At 47.6% G+C, this 20,334-nt stretch overlaps 1 protein-coding gene across 6 annotated transcripts in view; it reads right to left on the reverse strand.

Annotated features, from left to right (window-relative positions):
* Positions 1-5,674: 5,674 nt before the first annotated feature.
* MGLL (monoglyceride lipase) overlaps positions 5,675-20,334 on the reverse strand; it is a 101,156-nt gene continuing 86,496 nt past the window's right edge. For 5 of the 6 annotated variants that reach the window (XM_042017005.1, XM_042016997.1, XM_042017032.1 and 2 more), the window contains 3 exons: positions 16,323-16,412; positions 10,379-10,594; positions 5,675-9,411 (listed from right to left, as the gene is read on the reverse strand). In XM_042017005.1, coding sequence (XP_041872939.1) covers positions 9,286-9,411; positions 10,379-10,594; positions 16,323-16,412 — 432 coding nt within the window. In that variant the 3' untranslated portion in view covers positions 5,675-9,285. The remainder of the gene's footprint in view (positions 9,412-10,378; positions 10,595-16,322; positions 16,413-20,334) is intronic. The other variant, XM_042016990.1, reaches the window with a different exon arrangement.

A 20,334-nucleotide genomic window follows, 5' to 3' on the forward strand; every position in this document is an offset into this window, starting at 1 on the left:
TCACTGACAACATCAGCATGGCTTTATTTTTCAAAGGGCTCTGTGGGCTCCTTCATTTTCCCTTACCCAGGCCGAAGACTGGCTCTGCACTGCCTGGCTTCCAAGCAGTTTGTACAGTCCTGACAGAACAGGTGAGTAAAGCACTAACTTGTTTTTACTGTCTCCTTTCTCTGAGGATTATTCCCTTTCCTTAGCAGCACTGTGGCACAGGCTTGGTCACTGCCATGGTTGTGTGTCAGGGAGGTGATGTTTGTGTCTGGGCTGTTGCTAACAGCTAAGTTGTCTTTCCCTTTGTCCTTTTCATGTTGTGCTTCTCTCATTGCTGACTGTCTATTATGTCTAAGGATGGAGATTTTTCAGCCTTTGTGGTTAACTACTCTGACTTTTTCAGTGCGCTCCTGGAGTTGAAAGCCTGTGTTTTCTCCAAAACTGTGACTCTGCTGAAGTGTCTGGGCAGTCCTTCCTCTCTGAGGACATGGACACTTGTTTTTTTTGTCTGCTTTCTTGTATGCCTGGGTGGCTACAGTTGTTTGGGTAAAGGCAATAGCTGAGCTGTCTGTGCAGACCCTGTTGACTTCTTAGCGTGACTGGCATCCAGGGAGCGAGCATCGATCTTGTCCCTGTTGTTCTGTGTAGGAACATGCAAGTTTTGGAGAGGAGATACTAATAACATCTGGATGACTAATGCTGTTGAAAGAAGGGCTTGGAAAAGTTCAAGGCTTAATCAGGTTCTTGGGACTCACCGAACGGTGCACACGAGGAGCAGCATTGTGCTGGGAGAGCCTGGAGTAAAGGATGAGTCTGCAAGAGGCTTGAGCTATTCATGTTCTCCAGTCATGGTCAAACTGGAGACGGCACTTCCCACGTAGCCGCTCGCAGTCGCTGTGCGCCGACAGACTCGCCTGCTCAGGGTGACACTGTTTTCCTCTTGCTGTGAGCAGCCTGGCAAAGCCCATCACAGGCTTGGGGGCTGGAATGTGTCTGTGCTCAGCTCCCAGGGATGAGTGATCCTGGCTAGAGGTGGTGATGGGAAACTCCATGGCTTGACTTGGTTCTCTGCTCACAGGGGGTGGGTGTGCTGAGGAGCAGGTTTTTGTTTTACCTTCTAAGCTAAAACAGATTTGACATAACAAATTTATTAAGATGAGAGAGGCCATACCAGCAAACCATTTCTCAAAGTCAGGGCCTGTTTTGAATAAAGGTGCTGGCTCTGCTGGGGTTGTTGCCTGCCTTGAGGAAGTGCTGAGGTAAAAGGACAAAGAGAACCCTTTTTTAGGCTGCAAATGGTTTCAAGGGCCTTAGGGTGGAAATTGGAGGTGGGTTATTGGCAATAACTGAGGCAAAGGGGGAATTAATTAGGGAACAGCAGCCACATTTGGGTGCAGCCGTGGACATGCAGATCCTTAAACCAAGGTCAAGCTATGAACTTCAAGCTTAGATGTGACCAGCAGCTGGGGAAAAGGGAATGAGCATGCACATGCCCTTTGCTTTTCGTAGTTGTGGTTAACTTTGTAAGCCTACAAGTGCAGGGCAAGGTTTGAAGGGCATTTCGGCAGATTAAAGAAAGCCTTGGAAGAGAAGCAGTACCATGCAAACAACTAGCTCCGGTCCCAAGGGTCTGTCTGCCAGTTCCCAAAATAAGCTCTGAAAATGAGTGTGAGAGCTTTCCTCTCCCTCCTCCTGTTACCAGCAGAGCAAGATCAAGGGGAAAGAGCAGGATTGGAAAGTGAGATCTGCTTGCTCCTGACAGCAGCAGTCTGCCTGCTCTGTTTGCTGGTATGGCAGAAGGCAAGGCTGCTGCTTTGGCATGTTGGGTTAGGAAAAGCAGATGAAGGGAGTGCTGTGGTGTGGCCAGATGCTTCTGTTCATGGGCTCAGGGTAGGGTAGATTTGGTCCAAAATAACTTGATGTAGCTTTCCTGTGGAGGAAACCGAGCTGGTCTGTGTTGCACTGTGATGTCATTAAAACTCCAGTAAGGAAGAAATGCCTCCCTCTTTATTCTTTTATCACTTCTTTGTAAGCCATGGTTATCCCAGTACCATTTGTACAAGACTGTGACACTGATGAGCTGTATGAGGCAGGCTGGGCAGAGACCTGCTCTGAGGGGAAGGCAAGCCAGTGTGTTAGTTACTGCTCCTTGGGATGTGCTTTAGGAGATGAAGGCTAATCTTTCCTATCAGGGCTAAGCTGACATTGTATCTCTCCCTTCTGCTCAGAAGGTTTTATTCTAACACATTCTTGGCACAGCATAGCAGAACTACCAATATTTCTATGAGTTTTATTAAGCTTGCTTCCGTAACAGGAGCCAGCAATCTGCTCTCTAGAACTCCTTCCATCCCCCTTCTCCCTGGATCTAAAACTAAAAATTATCCAGGAGTTTCAAAAGTTTGTTGGTGGCAAGTTCAATCTCCTTCCCTTTTCCAAAGGCTCTTCTTGAGAAGCTGAAAATGCTTCAGGTGAGTTGTTTCCTGCTGTGCTGCTTTTTTGGTGTGAGTGCAGGTTGGGCACAGCATCTTCAGAGCTGTTCAAGGTGCTGGCTCTGGCTGCTGCTCCTGGGGTGGCTGCTCCTTCTCTCCCTGGGGGCAGGGGAGATGGTATTTCTTGTTTCCTGATTTTGTGACCTTTTCCAATCAGGCATGCAATTAAACAATAGCCTTCCTAGTCTGGAAGCACACAAGGGGCCAGTACTTCTTGTTCTGCTGACCACAGTGCTCGTGGTACTGCAGTGAGGGGGCACATGAAGCTCGCGTGCAAAGTCTGGCCTTTACTGGGGATCCAGGACTCGCCAGTCACACAAGTGCCCCCGGGCTGGGTTTTGGCACAGAGCAGCCTCAGCATGGGATGTGCATAAACTCAGCATGGGAGAAGAGGACTTGGTGTTAAAAGTGCACGGGTGAGCCCTGGAAGCTTTTGATGTGACAAAGACAAGGGCTGCCCTGTGCAGCCCACAGGGAGGGTGGCTCACTGCTATCATTGCAGCATGAGGCTGACCCTGCAGTCCAGCCAGAGGGAAAAGCTGATTTTTTAAATTTTCCTGGAGAACCAGAGTTGTTTATTTCTACCATGTGGATATCTCCTGCTCCGGGGTTCACTGTCGGCCTGCAGAGAGCTTTGCTGGTGTTGCCATTGCATGTTTTTTTATGTAAATGAAGACAAGATGCTGACAAAAAGGCTGCTGACTTTGGGAGGGCTGGAAAGCCCAGCTTTTCCCAGGACTCTGTCTCATGCCAGGGTTTACTGTGCTCTGGCAGAGGTTTGCTTGCCTTTGGTCATGGCCCTTCCTAAACTGACAAGGTACCCCTTGTCCTTTGCCCCTGAGCTGCCATTCCTTCCCCTCTGCCATTCTTGTCTCTGTGTGTTTTCTTAGAAGACAAGTGTTTTCCATGCTTGACATCTTGCCCTCCCTCAGCTCCCCCCCAGGCCAAGTAGCTTTCTTCGCCAAGTTTCCTTTGGATAGCACATATCATGCAATCTACCCAAACTCTTAATTGATCTCTTAGGAATTGTTTTTCATCTGAATTCCTGGAATGTTTCCATACACTGAAGAGTTTCCTCCGGAGGGAAAGGAAATTAATCCTGTGTCCCTCCCTGCCAAGCAGCGGTGGCCACAGGAAGGCCAGTTGTTTGGCTTGTGCCTGTTGGGAGATGTGGGTTCTGCAGTGTTTGCTCACAGTCATGGTGGTTTTGCTTAATAAGGCAGCTGTTTAGAGAGCAGCAGGAAGGTGAGCGGTGGCTCCACATCAGCAGCTTCCCCATCAGACGGGGAAAGAGAGCATCCCAGATGGATAAGCTAGGAGGGCATGATGCTGCTTCTGTGTGCAAAGGAGACTTGTGCTGATATGTGGAGGGAAGAGCAAATGACTGATCAAACCCCCCCTTCTGAGAGCCTGGGCGAGCAGGAGTGGTGTTGGCAGGTGGTCAGGCTGCAGCACGTGTGTGGCACCGGTGGGCTCTGGTGGTGTGGTGGCACCTGCACAACTCTTCAGCTCCATCTTCCTTTTCCTGTGATGAAATTCTGCCTGAAGCTGGGCAGGGACAGTGGTAGGTGGAGAGGTGCAAGTCCCTGCTCACCCGCAGCAGCAGCTCTGCAGTGGGTTGCAGCCCCACTTCTCCTTCCTCTGATGCTTAACCAGCAGTAAAGGGAAGTGAAGCACTGTGGATTACATGCTGAGCAGATCTGAATTAACATTCCTCACCACTCACTGGAGCTGAAGCCTTTGCCTGCTCTCAGTGCCTGAGCCTGGTCTGGGTGATGGGCTGTGTGATGACAGAGGTCTGACAGAGGCCTGGTCCCTGCTGCACTCTGACTGCATATGACACCTCTTGTCTTGTGTCCCAATGGTGACACAGCAGGCTGTCTGTCCCTGCCATGGTGACTGGAAAGGACTCCTAAGGAGCTCTCCCCCTCACCCTGGCACTGTTCTGGCTCCTGCTTTTCCATTCATTGGCTGATCCCCACCTCGTAGCAACCCCCAGAGCCAGCCTTGGATAACACAGGACTGAGCATAGAGAAAAGAGGGAAGAGAAAAAGGCAGAAGCTTCAGGGTTCCCGCAGACTCGCAGGATCAGAGTAGCAGCACGGGCTAAAAACAGGAAGGCCACCTATGGCTGTGACAGCTCGCCAGGCATCAGGTGGTGACACCGGGGGAAGTGCACTGCCAAAAAGCTCCTTTGTGCTGGTGCTGCTTTCAGCCTTGTGAAGGACTGTCCCCTCCCTCCTGTGCTCAGTCCCTGTCCCAGCACCATGGTGTGGCACCCTCCAGTGACCCTCAAAACTGTAATGAGCTTAATAAACCACCAAAATACCAGAAGAAAGAGCTGTGGACTTGCCAGTATTAAAGCAAATCTTGTTACTGATGATCTCCTTACTAGCATGGTGTGCCTGCTCGCTTGGTGAGATGCCCCAGCCCTGTATCTGTGTTGGCGTGCATCAAAGTCCTTGGCCAGAGCTCCTGACCTGCTGGGGTGTGATCAGGCACAGAGCCTGCACAGGGCTGCAGAAGGAGAGTATTATTCTCTTGATTTAGTGACTTGAGGCATAAGGAAGATGAAATGAATTGATGAAGGTTGCAGGTTGCGTCTGGTGCTGCTAATGACTCTGGCCAGAGGGCTGGCACGAGAGCATACTGTCCTGTCTGTCCCCTGCTGCAGCAGTTGTCATCTGATTTGGAGTGTTAGTGGCTGGGGAGCCCATACAAGGAAGTGACTTGTCCTGAAATGTGTATGAGGAGAGCAGCAGGGGACCTTGTGGCTGCTCTTTGGCCCAGCCCCACTCTCTGGGCAGGGGGGACATTTCTGCAGCGTGGGGCATTCTGACAGCATCATCCCTGGGTCTCGATGGAGCAGGAGCTCCTACAGCATCTGGGCACTGCCTGGGAGCTGACAGCATCAAAGCCACTCCCCAGCCTGATCTGCAGTCACAGCTGGGGACAAAATGTGGTATTTAATCAGCAGTTGCTCCTGGCCACGGTGCAGATGCTTCCTGTTGGAATTGGGTTTAGTTCAGGACCAACACCATGTTTTAATGGGCTTGTAGAAGCATGGGAATCAGGTGTTGAAGCAGGCTGAGTTTGCCTGTTATTGCATATCCTCCACCAGCTCCACACTGTTGTTTCACCTGGGGTGTGGGAAGCCCTTTGGAATGGTCACCAATGACTCCCTCAGACACACTTTGTTCAGAAAACATAACTTTATTATTAGTTGCAATATACATTGTATTCCTTTAAGAATCCTAAACTTGTATATGGTTTTTCCACTGAAAATACATGTGTATGTATATATGTTTTTATATATGTATATATATATATAAATGTATTTTATTGAACTGGAACACAACAGAACAAGAGAGACAACCTCAGGAGTTACTTGTAAAAGGAAATGTGATCCCAATGGATTTGTGCTGGCAGTGTGCTAAGGTGAGTGGTATAAAAAGGACAGGCTAAATAGAAAACATTATGGGTTAGGCAGTGGGGAATGGCCTCTCAGTGCTACAGGTGGTGATATATACAGTAGTTACACGTTGCTATTGCTCAGTCACGAGTGCCACCTATTCTCCAAGGCAGACCAGACTCTGGTGTGGCTCCGCACAGCAACATTCATAAGGCTGGCTGTGCTCCCTGCAAGTGGTACCTGCCAGTTGAAAATAGAGTGTAATTACATTTTCCTCAGCAGCTGCTCTGCTCATTGCTAATCTGGTCAGCCAAGGCAGAATTCCTCCGGGGCTTGGTGAAACCTAACTGGGTCAGTATAAAGGAGCTTACAGGCAGGGGAAGGGATCAGCAACAGCGGTGAGAGCTGAAATGTGCACATCAGTGTCTCACCTGGCCCACGCTGATTTGTTCCTGGCTCCTTCCCTCTGCACTCATTTCCCCACCTGCCAAGGAGCTGTGGCCCCTCTCTGCTCGGCAGCCAGCCCAGGGGTGCGTGGGGTCAGCGCAGGCAGTGTCTGGCTTCTTTTGGATAGGTTTCCTTGTGTTAATTGCCTCAGAAGGTAACTCTTCAGAAAACTGCTGCTGTGCCATGGCTTTGGGGTTGCTTGGCTTTTTTTTGTTGTTGTTCTTTGTAGGTTTTGTTTGTTAACCTTTTTTTCAAACACAGCCTCCCCAGGCCGTGTGCCACTGCTGAGCTTAGCTATAGACAGAAGGACAAGTCTTCCCCAGATGAATGTAATTTGTTTCCCTTTTTTTCTGTTCAGCTGCGGATGTTTCTTGGGTGAAAGGACACATTTTAGCAAAGGCACTGACAACGGACTTTCCTCTGCCTGAAGCCAGGTTGGAGGGAGCAGACGGGCTCTGACCTTTCTGCTGAAGGGTCACTTCCCTCTCCCCTCCTGCAAAGTGCTTGTCAGTTTGGAAGGGATGTAAAGAATGTGGGCATTGATTTACTCCTCCTGACTTCCTCAAGAAAAGTGCTTTCAAAAATCCTATCCTTAAGTCATTATCTTGCTACTACCCCCGCAATGTCTGTCACCTCTGGATTACACCCACTTGTTTCCCCTTCCAGCTGAAGAAGAAGGTGAGATTTATCACTGCTATAGTGTTTCTCTTCTTGCTGTCTTTCTCTAGCAGCATCTGGCCAGGAGGGAGCTTGCTCAGGCAAAAGAAGTTACCTCAAGACAGGCTGCTGGAGGATGGAAAGCAGGTGACCTGTGCATTGCTCCTTCCCAGAGTTAAGTGTCACCAGAGGATTAGCAGGGGCTGCTGAGAACAGCTGATTGCACTGGAATAATATTTCAATAAAAAGCTGGCGTTACTGGGAGAACTACAGCTTGTTCCTCTCTTTAGAGGCAAGAAAATACAAATGCCAAAGTGCCTGGATCAACCTGTATAAAAGATCTTCCCTGACTTGGGCCCCTTAGGGCAACTACAAGGACACAACCTGCATCCACACATCTTTCATCCATCCATGCTGCTGGGACTGAATGGGTCTGAGCCCTGATTCTGACTGTTATTGCACAGAGGTCCCTTTCCTGAACCTTGCCAGAACTGCTTCCAAAGGGAAAAGAGGTGGGTGACCCCCCTGACTGTCGCAGGAGGGATCCAGCCCCGGTGACAGCAGCTCAAGACACAAGCAATGTTTCTTGCTGCTGCAGGGAAGGCAGTAAGGACTGGTTTGTCACTGGGGGACATGCCCCACTCTCTCATAGTGCAACATATGCATTCTTTTCTTGCAAAACCAGAGGGAGAAGTGCAGGTTAAACCCCGTCCCTTTGGGTAGTGCCAAGAAGTATATTCATGCTGAGGGCCATCACGCTGGATAAATTGGCCTGCACAGCCACTCTGCCATCACTATGCAGCTTTTACTGTGTCAGTACAATGTCTCTGCTCTAATCCAGGGTCTAAACTCTTTCCTCTCACCCTGCAGCTAGCAGAAACTCAGGCAGCTCTAGGATTTGGCTTACCTGAGCCACAGGCCCAGTCCACAAGCTCCTCCACAGAAGCTTGTACAGCAGGGTCTGTGGATGCCCCAGTACAGCAACGTAGGGGTTGGATGGATGATCACACCCCACACTCTGCCTTCAACTCCCCACATGTCCTAAAGGGCTGAGCTCAGCCCCTCAGTGATCTACCCCAGTGCTGATTAGGAGGACACTGGGATGAGCTTGGACAGGATCTCTGCTCATGCTGTGGGTCTCCTGCTAAACCAGTGGACCATGAGGACGCCCACTGCTACTCCCCACCCACCAGATGCTCTGCACTTCTCTCTAGCATTATTTTCAGGACATTTTCCAACTGATGAAGGAAAACAACAGATTATGACTGTAAAGTTATGGTGAGAGGACCGGATCCTGGTAGGACAACATTGTTCCTTGCCAAGAGAAGGAATGATTAACTCCTTCTTCATTCTCCTCCCATTTCTTTCCCAGCTTCCAGCCACCTCTATATACATCATATATTATATTACTATATTCTCTTATAACTTTGACTTTGCTTTTTCAGTTTCAGTAGCACAAGTGATTAATTCCAAAAGAAGAAAAAAAAAGGAGAGTAGGAAAAAAAAAAGGAAGGAAGGAAAAAACCCTGTCCCTAGGAATATTTACAGAATAGTTCATCTTGCAGAGGAGATGGGGTTTGACATAGGGAAAAGCATGGGAATTTAATGTGCTAAGTGGGTTTGATTCCACATTCCTGCTCTTCCCTCTGGGATCCTGCTCTGATGATGAAAATCAAAGCACTGTTCAACATGCTTTCCCCGAGTGCAAACTCGCAGAGGACGTGCAGGGTGGCTGGGGAGGCATCTCTACACTCTCCCCTGGCCTGGTCTGCTTAAAAAGGTAGTATCCAAAGGGGTCTGATCTTGAAAATCAGCCTTTCACCCTCCAGGAGCTGTCAGCTCCATCTTTAGCCTCTCCTCATCACCCAGCACCTTTGTTAGTGCTCTCCTCTCAAGGACCAGGGTTTTTAAGGTACTGGATGGTGGGGACAAGGGACGCACCTGGCATCAAAACCATGAAGTGGAAGATACTGATTTCTTTTACATATCAATAATTATTGCAGTATAAACACACTCCTGTCACCCCAGCGAAAGCAGAGAAGGAGAAGCCATGGGGAAAGTTTGGGTGAGGAGCATCCCACAGCTATCAATTCTTCTCCAGATTAGGGCAATGGCCATTTACATCAGCAAATAATGCCCCACCCTGTGCCTCTCCCCCCACCCTCCCTTATGCTGTGCGTGATAAAATACCCCAAGAATCCCTCCATGTTAGATCTTTCTCCAAGAGATTTCTAATAAGAAAAAACATCTATTCCCAGAAAACCCCAGTAAGAGTTGCAATTGCAATTGCTCTTAAGTATGGCTGGTTTCCCCAGCTGCTGAGACCTTCTGGCCAATCCATGTCAGTATTTCTGTGAAGACAGAGGTAGAGACCTCGGGCAGCTCTTTGTGGAGGGCATGATAGGCTTCCTCATACACCTGCAACCAGGGAGAGAGTAGAGATGAGCACAGAAAAAATAAATCTGCATGAACAAAACAGCCTTCGGTCCCCTCTTGTCGACACCCACAGGTGTCGACAACACATCCTGCCCACAACTTGTCAGCTTTTTTCTGAGATGTAGCAGGTTATGAAATCAAGGAGATGCCACTGGTGGTGCTGGCCCTCGACAAGCGGGAAGGTGTTGGCATTGCAGCCTGTGAGTACCAGAGCACCCTGCTGCCCTTTAGGAACAGAATGCATGTCCCAGCCCCATCCATTTCTTGCTTCTTCTCCCACTAAGGAGGAGGAAATACTTATCATGCCCTTGGAGTGTAAAAGACAATGGGGGATGTTCCCATCGTGCCTTGTGCACTTTTACTCCTTTTATGCTCAGACTATCCAGTTATTTTTCCAGTGACAAAAGCTTTCCCTTGGTCTCCCTGTCTCTCTTTCAGGTTTATTCATGTGCTAACAATTGGTTAATCAGCTGTGGTTCTCTCGAAATGAGCAGATGTGAAGTTGCTTTTGTTGTCCAGCGTTTTGGAAAGACCTCCCTGCACCTTTACACACTGGAACATGAGGTAAGGCTGGTGCTCGCACAGCTGGCATTGTTCAGAAGACCTTTTAGGGTCAACACTTTACCTGCTTATGAGCCTTGCTCTACTTCTGAACCGAGCTGCTTCATGTCCAAGACACTCTCTAGGTACACAGCCAGCACAGGGGCAGGCCTGGAGATCGCCCACCACCCCCTGCCCCCAGCCTGGCTGTAGCTGCTGAAAGGCCAGGGAGGGCTGAGCTTGGGCTACCCCCTGGTGAAAGGGGCTGTCACCTGCCCAGCCTCACCAATCCATCAGCTCTTTGCCTCCAGCTCTCTGGAGGTCAGCAGGCTCCCTACCCCTCCCAGTCACTCATGCTCAGGCCAACACTGACAGCATAATCTCCTAACAATCAAGAAAGCAAGATGACCTTGAGGGTTTTGTCCTGACTCTGCACTGTGTCCATCAGTAAATAGGAGCCCCTGATATCACAGAGCTTGTCGGAAGAGCCGTGTAGCACCAGGATGGGCAAAGTCAGCTTGGGCAGGGCTCGTTCAATTCTGGCAATGGCGTTCATCAGCTGGATGACGAAGGAGACCTTCATGCCACCGTGGTAGACCAAGGGATCAGATGTGTAAGACTCCATCTGGCAGGAAGAAAGAGTTAATTTAAGATTAGCAATATTTCATGAAGATGAGAAAAAGCAGACCAGCCTGGCAGAGAAGAGCCTCTTCTCTTGGCTTGCACAGTCATTTCCTGCTCTCTCAGGACATCCTGCCATCAGAGTCAAGGCTGAGGTACTGTGGCTTCCCAGCACTGCTCACACAACCTGACATACTCTTTGCTGCGTGTTTCTCTCTTACACCACTAGAAAATTTTCAAGCCAGAGCTCTTTGAAGGGAGCTCCTGCAGGGAAACAACCAGTGTTGGATAAAGACCATTCCCACAGGGGCACCTGCCTGCATTTTTTTCCTCTGCTGTGCCCTTCTGTCATTCCAATGTGATATCTCTTCTACAGAGGGTCCTTCAGACTGTGTTGTTTGAAAGCTGATGTTCTCCAGGCCATTATCCTCTCTGCTGAGGGCTCAAATGTTCTCCTTCCCTATCCAGGGGCAGAGACCATGGCCTACACCTACAGACAACTGACACAGGTGACTGCAAAGCGAAGGGCTCATCTCTGGCTGCAAAGTGTGATGCACAAGGCAGCAAATAATGGTGTTAGGTGGTAGGCAAAAAAAACCAGTGAACAACTTGCTCAGCCAGACTGTGAGGGGATAAAAATGCACAAGAGCTGGTGCAGAAAGTTGCTAGGAAGGAGTAGTTACTGCAGCAGGCAAATCTACAGTAAATATTTGTATACTCTAAGTGGAGACGGCCCACACAGCCCCCACCATCGCAGTATTTGCCAGAATGCTTTGATTATGGGCTGGTCTCTGGCACAGCCTCCAGTTTCTCCCAACCCTGGCAGATGTTTATAGAAATGATGGTTATTTATAGGTTAGCTGAAAACAGTCTCCTCCTCTCCTCACAGGCTGTGGGGTCTATTCAAGTTCTACCTTGGAGGCATTTTGAGGTCCTTTTGCTTCTGCCCATGCCTGCCCTGAGGGGACCATGGGTAGGAGGTGACCCAATAGGCCACCCAAGGACATGTGGCCATGTGTAGGTGTAGGCACAGGCAGGCACTGTAGGACAGTATGGACAGAAAGGTTTTGGGGTGGATTCTGCCTTCAATTCCCCGTGAGATGAGATTCTCAGGGTGACAGAACAGTACATGGTGGGGCTTTCCCATCTGGATGCATTTACTTGCCAGAGGGTTTGAAGCCAATTTCCCCTGTTGTCATCTCAAATGTGCTGGAGCACAAAGCACTGGAAAAGGAGGGGGCAGTGAGGCACCCTGGTGCTCACAGGCCTTTGCCCATCACTCTCTTGCTTCCAGTTCCCACCATCTCCCACTGCTTGAATCCATGGTTCCTATCCCTATGTGCAGCAAGAGGAAGACATGGGAGGCAATTTGGCACTATCAGTGGCTGACACCCTTCAGGCCCAGCCCCCAGTACTAAGGATGGTCCAGGGAGGGACCTAAAACTCTAACTTTGTGTTAGAGTTGAACCAAAAAACTTTAAGTTACCATAGAACTCACTTAGGGATGCTTGGATATGGTGGATGTTTCTAGGATTTGATTAAGGCCGTTGTTGTATTTTGATGTCTGTGCAAGATCATGGCTACTCTGAAGTGAGGGGTAATTTTTGGCAGGGAGACAAAGATAATCATCACAGCTCATCATATTAGGATATTACACATGGTATCTCCCTTTCAAAGAGGCAAGTGCTTGCTGAGGGTCTGGAAAACTGCTTGTAAGAGGCAACTGCAAAGATGAGACTGTGGTTAAGACATTGAGACATGCTGAACACCCTCTACTCCTGCTCATGGCCCTGGGAAGCAGAGGGTGAACAGCACACAGTCCTTTTGGCTCTGCATGGACCATCCCAGTGCCCAACCAGCTTGTTGGTGCAGAAACCTCCATCTGCATCTTCATCCCCTACACTGTTCAGTTGTACCTTCCCTGCTCTCCGAAGTCCTTCAAACAGGGCCAGAAGCCGCCTGTGTTTGGAAGAAGTTGTGAATGTGCTCATGGAAAATGTTCAGCTTTGACTTCCAGAACACCAAGCACCTGGTGGGGTGCAGCTCACTCTCCTGTTAGCAGCTGGGTCTACTCTGATATTCTCAGCCAGACATGGTGACGTTTCATCAACTTTTTGGGCAAAACCACGGTGTTGCATTGACTACTTAGCAACTGGCTTCAGCTTAATCTGGACCTATGTCACAGCACTGTGCTAAAGCAACACAGCACTGAGATGGGTGGACTTTACTATTTTTTAGGTTGGTAGATTTTGAGGTTTTTTTAATTGAATGCAATATATAAGAGAATTTGCAGGGGGGATTCAGGAGGGATGGGTGGATGGATTGACAGAAGGTCCCTTCTCATGGAGTAAAACAGTGTTGATGAATTCATGTGAGGTGGCCCCGTCCCCAGCCCCATAAATGCTAGTAGAATGACCTAATGGGTTTCTTTCTTTCTCTTGTTGTCTGAAAGAATGGGGTTTTTTTAGTTACTGAGCAGCCAACAAATATTTTTGTGTAGATGATGGCAGGAGAAAAAAAAATAATAACCCAGTCCCAACCCGGAATGATCAGGACTGCAGGGGCTGTATCCTGTTCCCAGTCAATGAACAGGAATCCTTGTCAGAGTTAATGCTCAGTGCATGGGGTGAGTGCCAAGCAGCAACTCTCTGGGGAAGGAGGAAAGACAGGGAATGGGCTTTATATTCTGCAGGATACAGTCTGTAAACCCTGCAAGCCCAAAGCTGTTGTTGCTGCACCAAGCTCTGAGACAGGGAGCAAGAACAGAAGGTGATCCCAGGAGAGCCTGTGACTGCTTCCAGACACAGTCAGGCAAAGTCTCTCCAGGGTCTCTCACAACAGCTCTTTTTATCTTTATGTAATTCTAAGACAGAAGCAACCATGAGGTTGCTGCATCACACTGCCCTGTTTAGAGGTCTGCATCTTCTCTTGCAGCCTCATCCTATGTGGACTGGGCAGGAACAAGGCTAAAGTCAGGGGGACCATTCCACTAAGTCAACAGCAGCTAACAAAGATTAGTGGGGTAAAGAGGTTCCTGCCACTGTGAAGTCATTCCTCCTTGGAATAACAGGACTGGTTTTAAGGTTACTTCTTGCTCTCTTTTGTCTCTCTTGTGTTTGATACAGGAAACATCAAACAAACATCTCTATATCGTTCCGTGTTTCAGTCCCCACACCCTGAAGACAGCTTTCTGGGAACACAAACTCATTAGAAAATTCTTGGATGTTGTCCCAAAAATGTTTCTAGTGAATAGAAAGCTGGTCTGGCAGGAGAGTATGTGTAACATATAAATAATGGATGTTTCCAGCACATTGTGTGCTTTAAATCTGAGCGTCCTGAATCCAAAAGGAGGGTGGGGTGTGCTTAGAGGCAGCCAGAGGACCAAAATGCTGTCTTATCTTCAGTAAGGGCCTGGAGCCTCAAATCCTGGTGTTTGAAGGGGGTCAGGAGAGCACTTTACATTGCTACCCAGCTGCTATGTCAGCAGTGCTCACTACAGGTGAGAAGGCAGCACAGCACACAGGGGGTGGTTGTCTCATTTGGAAGACCTCTCCATTGTAGGCAGGCTCTAATGAAGCAGACCTACACCTTTATCCACTGCAAAAGGCTCTCCCTTGCTCCATGGAAAGGGCAGAGGAAAAGCAATGTTCCAAGGAAGCTTTAGAGACTTGAAGCATGACAGAGCAGACGAAGCAGCAGCAAATATGTGGTTAGAAAGACAACACAATAGCATTTATTATAAAGTATGTCCAGTGGTTGCTGTGGTGATTCCTAACATCACCGCAACACGGAAGCGCTCAGTCAATACTGTGCACCAATTTCAGGAGCTCTCTGACACTTCCCTAACTGTATTATTATTCAGGATGTCCCCACATCATCACTTTTCTCCTACAAAGCTATTGAGTGCAGCAATAGCATCTTCCAGCAGAGGATCCAGCTCTTGGAGGTGTATTTAAAAGCATCCTTAAATACTGTAAATTTTAAACATCCTTTAATGCAGCTGCAGCAGGGTTCAGATGTCACATAACAAATCAGTGCAGAAGCAGGCACAGACCCACACATTGCAGCCACGCTCACTCTTCAGGTAGGGAATAAAGCTCTCCAATTCCTCTCCTCCCCCAGAGCACTGACTGCTTTTATCCTCTAAATACAAATGTAGATGTGAAAAATTTCCTCTGTGTCATTTTAGTGAACTGATTGTCTAATTTAAACCTTTTCTCTGAATTATATGCAACAAGTTATGGCAGCTGAATGTAATTAAGAATGGGTTTCTACAGCTAGACTGGAGTCAGCCTTCTTCCCAAGCATATATTTTGTGCAGCCTCATCTGGTACTTTTGAGCATATGTCACACAGTACATCAGTGGATGCACATGATCTCGCTCCATGCTAGTCCTGTCTTCTCCTCAGCTCCTCGGATCTTTCCACCTCCAACACAGTGAAATTTTATGCTCTCTTCACAGATAAGTGAACTGAAAGTCACTGGAACAAAAACCCCTCTGGCAGTGCCAAGAAACAACCCTGAGCCTTGAGGCTATTCTGGGAGACTCTTTGCTTTCCAGTTTTCTGAATAGGTGAGCCAAAGATGTGGGATATGCCAAGGCTGGATGCACTCCACTCACACAGATCTTTGCCCCATATCCTTTGAGCTCCAATTCTAATGCTGGTCGAGCTGCCTTCTCAGGGAAAGGCAATTTATTAACTCCTAGCTAAGGTATGAACCACTGCATGAACAGCAGGGAAAATTACAGCATCTGTCAGTGAGATGGGAGCTGGCGTGGGAGCACAGGAACAAGTGACCACTGCACCAGCAAAGCTCTTGAGACATCCTTGAGTGCTATTTTCTATAATTCAAGTTGCTTTCTGAAATGCACCAAGTTCTGGGTCCAGCCTAAGCACCTTCATTCACTTACGGTTTGTGACTCTCTCCTTTCACTCCTCCCACAACAGCGAGAAGGAAAAACCCTCATCAGATGGTATTGCAGCAGTTGCAGTGACACCTGTTTTTGCAGTGATGGCATGAATAGGCTGACACAGTTATTACCATGAGGGAGTGGGGAGACGAGTCCCAGGCTTATAATTGTGGCATTATAAAAGCTCAACCCCAGGACAGTTCCACGCACAGCCACAGTGGCGAGGCTGGAGCTGCGTTGTTGCAACAGCTGCTTCAATTGCAGCTCCTTTAAGTATTATCCTTGGGTGCAGCATGAATGTATCATTTGTTTGGAAAGGATGTAGCAGCATCAGAGTGTGATCCAGGAGACCTTGTAACAAGTTCTTTGGGTCAAGTACACTCTTTTCCTCTGCTTGAATGCATCTGGCACAATGTGATCTTGGTTTGGAAGCTGGAAAAGAAATCCTCAGGACTGTAGGGTTTTGCATGATTTCACTGCAAAGAGCAGGGGTGGAAAAGCTGACTTGAGCAGTGTGTTTGCACCCTGAGTTGGGTTTTGCTGCTGTGCTTCCCACTGCACCCATAGCCCTCTGTCACATCTGGTACCCAGAGCAGCTGCAGGTGCAAGGCACACCCCAGGGAGGAGCAGCTGGTTTCCCACAGTCTTCTGTGTGCAGTCAGTTCCATTGGTGTCAGAGATATGTCACCTTTCTACAGCAGCACAGATTTTTGCCCTCCTGATTTAGAAAAACACTTGTGGGTTTTTCTAAAAGAGAAATGGTGGCACTGGGACAAGATACCAGCTATGCAGTGACTTAAAATGGCATTAAGGTTCTCACCTCTTTCTTGTTCCGGGAAATTGCATTTGGATCTATTGATCCCAGGGACAGGTTTGGGAGCACAAAGTTGAGCACTTTCGCTGCAAAAACCTGCGGGAGAGGAAAGGAAGCAGTCAAAGAGTCAGTTAGAGGAAGAGAAGGAACATAGAGGCCCAAATCCTGAGCTGATGGAAATCAGTGCAGGAGTTAAATAGTTGAGAATTGTCAGCTAACTCTGGAGAAAGATCTGTCCTATATTTAAAACATTTCTCTTAACAAGGAAAGTGTTTAAACTGCTCCTGGGAGCAGGGAGTGGGTGTGCTAGACTGAAATGCCGTCAGCTGTCCATCCACATGCAACAGCACAACTTCATTGTACTGTGCCTTTTCCTTATTCTTAGGTTAATTTCTGAAAAGGCCTCAGTTAAGCACTTTGATAGGAAAAGGTCATTTCCAACTCTTGGAGGGCTGGTTTTTGGTTTTTTATCACCCTTTCCTTGCTGCCACAGCTCAGATTTCAGGCTGCAGTGCATAAGTGATGTTGGGTGCCATTTGCAGTAGTTGCCTAGGCTGCACTCGTTTTGATAAGCATATTCTCCAGGGAACCTGTAAATAAACAACAGCCAAGTGTGCATGCATTGGCTAAAGGAATCCATTGCTCACACGTCTCCTGGGAACAACACACAAAAGCATTGAGCAGCCCAGGATGGAAACTGCTGGCAGAAGAAAGGGTAACATCTTTCATTTCAATAGCACTACAAGCATGTTGATACCAGGGTTCTGCTCTGATCTTTGATAGCTGCCTATAATTAAGTGATCACCACTTAAGTCAGAAAATACACAGTTAGTGTTCATTGGTCTGTTTTATGGCCCTGTGGTGTTCACAGCTAGCACTTGCAGGTAGGCTGTCCCCTGTGCCCTCTGTTTCTGCAGATACCTAATCACTTCTGAAGCACTCCCTGGCACTTCAGATCACAGATGACACATGACAGATTAATTATTATATTAGAGGAATAACACAAGGTTGAAGTCAAAGTCATCCAGGAGTGAAAAGCAGTAAAGACTCACAGCAGCTTTGGGAACACGTGTGTACCTTGGGGTAGGTATGAGTAGGAACCAGTGTCACTGTCTAGCAGAATACTGAGTCCCTCACTGGCTATGACATTGTGTCAGCAAAAAATTAAGTTTTACTAGACAACAATGCAGGTATGATCTTATGATGATCCAAGCAGGAATGGGGTTTTCTTCATTTCATGTTAACTCCAGGCAGTGATGATTTGAGCTATGCACCTTCATGTATCCTAGGCAGGATAATGGACTCTGAACCTATCATCTCTGCTAAACTGGACAGAATAAAGCAAAAAAAGAAGAGGTTTTAATATAGTACTTTCTCCCAGTTTGAATATACCTTAGGAAAAGTCCTTTGCGGTGTTACTGGGTGTAGATTCAGGCTGAAAGACAGTGAGCAACATGATGTCCAGTCAGGTTGGAAAGAAATAGATCAGCAAGAGGCAAAATGGGAAACACAAAAGGTAAAGAGAGAATATTGTGTAGCGAGTCTTTAAACAATAGGCTGAGGGTCAGTACAGGATTAAACACTAGGGAATATTTCCTAAGTGGTTGTCCTGCCCACATGATTTCAAAGCATTCAATAGCAGAAATGAAGTGGGAGATGCTCTTTTACCCCTGCTCTGCCCTTTGCCAGCATATGTGACTCCTGTCTCTGCAGCCTTTGAAACTTCGAAGATTCAGAGCTGAATTTTGTCCAGATCAGTTGAGAAGAAAAGGGGGAAGGCAGCAAGATCCCTCTCACTCCACTGGATTTGCAACTGGATGCTTCCATCAGGACACAGGATTTACAGGGCACTGGTGAAACTGTGTTTCTGCAAAGACCAGCATTTGATCTTCCTGCACAGAGCCTGCAAATGTGCTGCGCTTCTGCTGCTGCCAGGGCTGGCTCAGCATCAGGGAAGGTATTTCTAAGAGGGTCTAAAGGACCCAGTGTGTCATCTGGCTCGCTGTTATTGTTGCCTTGAGCCCTCGTTTGTTCAGGCCAAGGTAAATTCTTGCTCAGCTGGAAACTTCCCCAGCAAAGGGATGAATGCAATGGTCCTTGGGAAATGGCCCAGGGCTGAGAAGTCATACCAGTTCCAAGGGAAAACTAAGTCTTTGTTCCTCAGAAGCACAATCACCATGAAATGTTTTTTGACTCTCAGAGGAAAAAAGCCACACAGCTTTATGGGAAAATGTGGCTTATGCAGGAATACTCTGCTTGTTTTCAATCCTTCCTCTTGCAAATACCTTTTCAGCTCGAGAACTGATTTCAACTGAGTGTGACAGAGCAGAGCTATTTCAGGAATAATTAATTTTTTATCAGTTTTGAAATGCAGCAATAGATTTGAAAGAGAAAGAAACTGACTGTGCTCTTGTAATACTGCATGTGAGAGACTTTCTAGGAAAGAGACCGTATAAACACCTCCAAAATACTTCCATTAGAGAATAGGATTTCCTACCTAAATAATGCATCATTGCATTTATTTCTTACACTGAAGTAAAGCAACATCTGGTACAGATCTGCAACAAACCAGACTACAGTAATGCTAGTTCCCACAGAATTAGTGAGTCCTTGTTTCAGAAAGGGTTTAGCATCTAGCAAAAGATAAAGGTATAGCAATCTTTCTCTATTTTCCTTGATTAGAAAGAAAAGGCTAACAGTATCCCTCATATTCAGACTGTTTATTGTTTTTTCTTAATATTTATTCTTTTTCTGTTTCCGAAAAAGGAAAAGGAGGGGCACTGGTGCTCATGGGACACTTATGCCAGATGTAGCCTCACCCATGAAGAACCCGTAACCGGCCTCCTAAAACCAGACTTTGGTACTCTGACTCCTATTGAAATAAGTTTACCTGGACTGGATGACTTCAGGATTCACTTCTCCTCTTAAAATTAGGTAGGACTATGGGAAAGCACTTAGAAGGAAAATATTGACTGGCATCCAGGTGCAGCAGGGTCTTCCATCTTAAGGCTAGAGGTCCTAATGCATTTTCTTCAGTGGAAAAGAGGTGATTAGAAAGCACCCTTTGGTGCTTGTAATGATTTGTGAGGTCCATAGATGGCTTTGGCTACAGCAGAAAGTGGGACAGGATTATACTGAAAGCTGAGGCAATTTGTCTCCTTCCTCACAGAAGAAAAAAAAGGAGAAATAGCTTAGAAGTAAATTAAAACAAGAAGCTAACCCTAGGAGAAGTGTCTAAGAAGAAAGGATAAAGGAGTGAGTCTTGTGGGAATGAGATGCTCTGTCCTTCCTGCTGGTTTAGCTGCTCCTTCCCTTTGCTTCCAGCTTCTGGATTGTTGTTTATTCTTTTAAAAATGCAGAAAGGGGGAGAGAGCTGAGGCTCAATTGCTTTGCAGAACTTCCCTGGGGAAGGGCAAACTGGGCAATGCAATTGTGGATCAGAAACAGCTCTGGAGGGCAGATGTGAATGGCGGGAGGGATAAAGCATAAATGAAAACCAAAAAAGATGATCTGGACAAGAACCAGTTATGGTACCAAGCCAAATGGGATGTAGCTGGGGCAGCAATGCTTTAGCTGGAAGCCTCTTTTGAGGCTCATAAACGATTTCTGGGACTCAGGAGCTTTGGTTCTGATTAGAAATCGGTCATCCCCCAAATGCCAAAAATAACCCTGGCCTGACTTAGCCAGCAGCCTGTGTTGCAACTGTACCAGACTCTGCATGAGTCAGGAAGAAAGCTGTAGGAGAGGAAGGGAAAGGACGGTGCTGTGTGGGCTGCCACAGGGTGAGGTGAAGAAAGCACAGTCTGCTACCACCAGTACCCGACTCTTGCTTAAATAGGTTTTTCTGGACAGGTTCAGGATTCACTTCCCCTTGGAAAGTAGGTGGGACTGTGGGGGAGGCACATAGAAGAAAAGTATTGACTGGCATCTGGGTGGCACAGATCCCAGCAGGGTTTTGCATTTCAAGGCCAGAGGTCTTAACACTTTTCCTTCTGCAGAAGAGCAAGGTGACCATGTG

Source organism: Corvus kubaryi, unplaced genomic scaffold (genome assembly GCF_017639235.1).
Source record: "Corvus kubaryi isolate FWS band 111438036 unplaced genomic scaffold, C.kubaryi_AGA036_p1.0 136, whole genome shotgun sequence".
In the NCBI taxonomy this organism is placed as follows: domain Eukaryota; kingdom Metazoa; phylum Chordata; class Aves; order Passeriformes; family Corvidae; genus Corvus; species Corvus kubaryi.